Source organism: Salvia splendens, chromosome 15 (assembly GCF_004379255.2).
Source record: "Salvia splendens isolate huo1 chromosome 15, SspV2, whole genome shotgun sequence".
Taxonomy (NCBI): domain Eukaryota; kingdom Viridiplantae; phylum Streptophyta; class Magnoliopsida; order Lamiales; family Lamiaceae; genus Salvia; species Salvia splendens.
The window spans coordinates 23,759,607-23,765,448 of NC_056046.1; the positions used below are offsets into that span (position 1 = coordinate 23,759,607).

Consider the following 5,842-nt stretch of genomic DNA (forward strand, 5'->3'; position numbering starts at 1 on the left):
TCGACCACGAGGTGGTGGCCGGAACGTCGCCGGCGCCGGATGGCCAGAATCTTGCTGAAGCACGAAAGGAGTTGGAGTTGGTCAACCATCCACATGATGCAAGTACCACACCCCACGTGAATCCTATGCTAGTTGTTGGGGTGGCATGTGAGGTGGTTGCATGTGACTCACAAAAGGAGGATAGGCCAAACTCCACTTTGCATGGGCAAGGATTTGTTGGACCATTTTAGGAAAATGCCAATTTGAATTCAAATGCAACAACATGTGCCACACATCCTCCCTCACCTCATCTCGTCTTGGATGAATGCAAGGGGGACCGAGTTCCCGGTGCTCAGCTGCCGGAATCCTCGCCGGAAAAGCTGGCGTCGCCGGCGAAAACTTGGAAGGCGGCGAAAGAACCCCTCGTCCACGTGGGGATGGGGCTTGTGGAGGGAGCATCAAAAAGGCCAAGCCAAACGTCTTGGGCCCCGGCAAGATCAAAGCCTTGGGGATAGCCGGATGTTTTGAAGGTACACCATCCCTTTCCTTGGAAATTTCTCCCATTCGCTTCCATCCACATATCAAATTAAAAAAATCCTAGAAGGGTTGGGATTAGTTGGCTCATTCTCTTGGAAATACTTGAATGCTAAGCACATTTTAGTCCAATTCCAAGAGGTGGCCGACTATGCTAAGGTTTTAAATGGTCCTAGTGGGAGTTCGAATTGGTATGTTGGTATCCACCCGATGAGGGTGTTCAAATGGGCGCCGGATTTTGATACCCTCTTTGAAACGTGATTGTTGTCGTTTGGTGTAACATTATTGGAATCCCGACCCATCTATATGAGGAATCGACTATCATGGCAATCGGCAAACTCCTAGGCAAGCCATTACAAGCCGACCATGCCACAATTCATCAAACCCGTCTCTCATTCGCTAGGATATGTGTAGAGATTGACATCTCAATCCCCCCGACGGAAGAGATTATCATCAATATCCGAGGAAAAGAATCAAGATACAAAGTGGCATAGGACCGTATTCCATTGTTTTGTGCCAATTGTAAGCATGTTGGGCACGTGAAAGATGATTGTCAAGCATCGAGAAGGAAGTCACGTGGAGGAGGCAAGGATAGCCGTGGACCAACGAAGGAGGCTTACTCTAACCTTGTCCCCAAGGCCACCCGCCGAGAGTGGCGTCCAAAGGCGTCGACTAGGGTTGGCACTTCACCAAACATTGATAACAAGAACAAGGGGAAAGAAAGTGCCAACCAAGAGGAGAACAAGGAGGGCACAATGAATGCCGATCCACCGAGCTCAAGAGCGGCCTTTGGGAGTCAACCAAGTGTGGATGAGGATAGGTTCCAATTGGTGTCACGGAAAAGGAAAGGCAAGGCTCGTAAGGGAGAAACGCACTCCAAAGCTCAACACATCGATTACTGACGCTCAAAAGACAATGTGGCTACGGTTTCATTTCTTCGAGATGAACCTAGCGCGAACGAGCCGAGCACTTGCTCAATGAATGTTTCATGTGGGCTCCCCGACCGGGAGAAGGAAGGCTTAATCGAGGAACTTGATCCGGGAAGGATTATCCATCGCGGGGTTATCCCTATTGCGGGTCACAATTGAAGGATGGAGTTATGTTTTGTGATGGGAAGGTTCCGTCATTTCAATTGTAATAGAATTGCTAAGAGTACATTGATGACCACTCTAGTTGATAGGGAGGCCATCTTTGTACTCTAATTGGTTGCTGCGAATCGTCACTTTTGGGCGATTCGGTGTTTTGGTTGTTCGTTACAATTGACTTTGGTAATGCACAGGTGTGGGTCCGCCTCAACCCTGCACCCTCGTGGTGTTTCTAAAAAAATGGGATTTTGTTTTGAAAGAGAGAGTGCAAATATTTAAATTCGTTCGACTTCTTTTTCTGTTTCCTTTTTCCTTTTTCTTTTAGTTCATTAGTTTTGTAGGAGTAGGAGTAGTTCTTTTTTTATCACCTTCTTTTAATCCTTTTTGGGCCAACAATCAATAATCAATAATATTTTACCGTGACACATATTTACAAATATTCAAAATCATAAAACTCATTTTTTACAAAGGAATAGGAATGTGATCAATTGCTAACTCATCCCTTAATACTACAACTAATTTAAGATTATAGGATTTTAGGAATCTTGTTATCTATAATTTACCATGTGTAATTTCATTTTTCATTTTTTAATATTAAAAAGGTAATAACAACTATTAGATTTAGGGTTTAGGAACACAATGTCAATATATTGTATGAAATACATCAACACGAAGACATGACAATGTCAACACAATTTCATATTGACATATTATGTAACTTGTATTGATATAAAACTGCTTCTTCAAAATCAAAAAAATTCAAGAATTTTTTTCGATTTGACTTCGAAATATATGGGAAATATTCTTTTTTTGTGAATGCATGTTAATGGAATTCCATTTTAATGAAGAGCTTTGGTTGTATTCCGACTCAGGGAGTGACGCACAACTGTTATGCGTCGTTCTGGGAGTGACGCATAACCATCATGCGTCATTGTTTAGTGACGCAAAACCATTATGCGTCGTTGTTCAGTGCCGCATAAGCATTATGCGTCTTTAAATAATGACGCATAAGCATATGTGTATTTTCTTAGCGACGCATAACACTTATGCGTCTTTGGCCTATGACGCATAAAGCTTATGCGTCTTCCGGCGGGTTTTAAAACAGGCAGCGAAGGCTTCTCACTTCGCATCACAGACAGAACCCAAGCGACGATTCCCACCAAATTCCGGCGACTCCGAGCAATTTCCGGCGAATTTCCACCATTTTGCAACCATATTCCGGTAATTGTTCTTAAATTTGGCTAAATACATCATTTATGGCTTATATTGTGCAGGTTTTCCGTAATTTTTGGTCGATTTTTGTTGTTTTGTTGCCTATACTTAGGGATTATGATGAAATTAGGGGTTATGATGAAATTAGGGGTTATATGATGAAATTGATGGAAATTTTTGGTCGATTTTCCGTAATTTGTGTATTTCATATGCATATTATTTAGCAAAATTAGGGTTTATGATGAAATTGATGGATTTTTTTATCGATTTTCCGTAATTTGCGTATTTCATATGCATATAATTAAATGGGTAGAAGTAATTGATTCAGTTTTTGTAATTGCGCCCCTTTTGTTGCCTAATTTGAATCTTGATGATGTCACCAAATTGGAATATAGATTGCCGTTGTCAATTGAAGTTGCAATTTAGTTAGATTGTTGAGTTTTTATGAAACAAAATTGAATATTAGGTGAATATTTTGAAGTAGATGACATCTGCAAGTTCCGAATAGCAGTTATGTTATGGACCTGAGGATTCATCATTACTATTTCATCAAAACGAACACATTTCAGCCTCATTGTTGGCACATGGCACAACAAATGTGTTGAGAGTTCGTAGGACGGAGAGTAAGGTTTGGGCACTGCCAATACATGAAAATGTGATGTATTGGCTTGATGTATGGGGGTTCAGAGGCGTGGTTGAATGTGGAAGGCTGATGAGGATGGACAATGAGCTTATAACTGCCTTGATCGAGCGCTGGAGGCCTGAGACACACTGTTTCCACCTTCCAGTTGGTGAAGTTACCGTAACCTTACATGATGTGCAAAGCCTGTGGGGTTTGAGAGCAGACGGTCGTGTTTTCACTGGCCGTGACTACCCTGTTGGATATAAAGAGTGACCCAGCAAGTGTAGAGATGTGTTGGGATGGATACCTGACTGAGAAACAGAAACGAAGCACGGTGGTTTGTTGATGACATCTCTGATCCACCAAGCGACCATGCCGTTGGGTGATGGGCTGCATGATTATGCATACATCCAAAGAGCACGCATACATGCTCTGATCTTGTTAGGGGGGACTTATTTTACCGGACACCACAGGATGCAAGGTCCCCTTTATGTGGTTAAATGCCTTTGACGATCCGGAAGAAGTAGCTAATATCAGTTGGGGTAGTGCTGCTTTAGCATATCTGTACCATTATTTGTGCGAGGCTTCTGTAGGCAGGCAGAGAAGAGATGTGGGTGGACCTATGGTTCCCTTGCAGCTGTGGGCGTGGGAAAGAATGCCTACATTGAGGTCAGCCTTCTTGATATCGCCTATGCACACGCCGTATACCCCGTGCGGAGCTAAGTAATGTATTTTTTACATTAACTCACTTAATTATGTATTTTTTGGTAACTTATTTTTTACATTAATATTATGTATAGGTGGCACGGAGTTACTGAAATTCGTAATGCTCCCCGACATTCAGTAGCTCATTATCGTGATCAATTATCACTGATTCGTCCGGGCCAGGTTAAATTTATTTTTGTTGACTTATTTAATGAATTTACTATAGTATGCAGATTGTATCATGCCCGATTACTGCATTGATCCGACTGCATCCTTCTTGTGCGACACTTATTTGGTGTGCTGGTCATTTGTCGAGGCACACGAGGCTGGATGCGTTTACCGACAACTTAACCGCTACCAACGTATTCCTCAGTATTGTGATAGGATGCTGCATAATGCCAGACATCTGTGTAAAAGTTATCGCCGTGGGAGGAAGGGCGCCGATTGGGTTAAGGTATATAAATTCTTCAATAATGAATGGGATTTGAGACACGACAGGTTCCAAGCAACTTTTGACCATGCCACGGCGACAATGGATGGTCGCATTAATCCGAGCTATATGGCGTGGTACAATAGGATCACAGTGTTGTACCTAGTTCAACCTGCGACACAGTCAACTATTGGGATGAACGAGTCAGCCTCTTCAATGAAGAAATTGGTATGTTATGTTTTTGTATATAAAATGTATTTAGTTTGAAGTTTGTATAGATTGATTGTAATGATTTAGTATTTTTGTTATCTAGGTTGAGACCCTTCAGGGGATATGGCATTTGACCTCTGAACATGACACAGACCCTTGGTTACGGCAGATTTGGGAAATGGCTGCTAGGATGTGACGGAGTATCCAACTTCGTACGACGGATCATACTGATGTAATGGAGTATCCAACTTCGCAACGGCGAAATATGGTCATGCCGTCAGAAAGAAGATGACCATGAAGACGAGGGCGGGGAAGAAGATGATGAAGTTATATTTCAACCACCGACCGAGGGATCCTCACGTCCAACTGTGAAGAGTTCATCAAGTAAGATTGGGAAGGCTATGCACAATGTATTAAGGGGGTTTTCCACAAGGAAGAACAAAGGGAAAGCTCCAACAAAGTTCACGCTTTCGGGGAAATAATATTTCAACAAGGAATAACAATGTATTGTTACATTCAAATAGTTTTTCTATTAGTACTAAAAAAATAGTCATCTAACAATTTCTTGTTTCAACTTCAATTCTAGCAAAAATAATTCTCATTTTATATTTGTAAGTTTTATATTTGTAGAAGTGGTTCGAGCTTTGATGAGTTTATCTAGTGTTTGAAGTTAAAATAGGTCAAAACGGTCAAAATGAGCCAAGACGAGGCTGGGGTCTGCTTCAAACGTTAATCTGCCTATCAACATGGGGACCAAATCCTATTTTGAGACTACCATTGTCTTCATCATCGAAAGAGCTTCGCGTGGGTACCTCACACACCCAAATCGGAGTTCGGATGAGAGAAATATGGTCGATTAACGAATTATTCAACACAAAAATCCACCCGGCCGGGTGAAAGTTTCTGGAGAATCCATGCACAAAAATATCCACCCGGCCGGGTGGAATTATTCAACACAAAATCCACCCGGCCGGGTGAAAGTTTCTCTTTGGTAACACATGAATTTAATAGGAAACACATGAATTTAATATGATGGACCTCCTCGCACGAGGTGGTTTATAACCA

The 5,842-nt window shown here is 42.0% G+C and overlaps 1 protein-coding gene across 1 annotated transcript; it reads left to right on the plus strand.

The window, feature by feature from the left end:
* Positions 1-3,520: 3,520 nt before the first annotated feature.
* On the plus strand, positions 3,521-5,383 carry LOC121768018. Its single transcript, XM_042164358.1, has 3 exons — positions 3,521-4,160; positions 4,233-4,795; positions 4,881-5,383. Exons 2-3 carry the CDS (start codon positions 4,379-4,381, stop codon positions 4,971-4,973), a joined length of 510 nt encoding a protein of 169 aa, XP_042020292.1. The 5' UTR covers positions 3,521-4,160; positions 4,233-4,378; the 3' UTR covers positions 4,974-5,383.
* The last annotated feature ends 459 nt before the right edge of the window (positions 5,384-5,842 follow it).

Excerpts from the sequence above, each read along its gene's own strand:
- LOC121768018 (XM_042164358.1), top strand. The coding sequence starts at position 4,379 with ATGCCCGATTACTGCATTGATCCGACTGCATCCTTCTTGTGCGACACT. Across the intron at positions 4,796-4,880 it reads CCTCTTCAATGAAGAAATTG|GTTGAGACCCTTCAGGGGAT; the intron begins GTATGTTATGTT and ends TTTGTTATCTAG.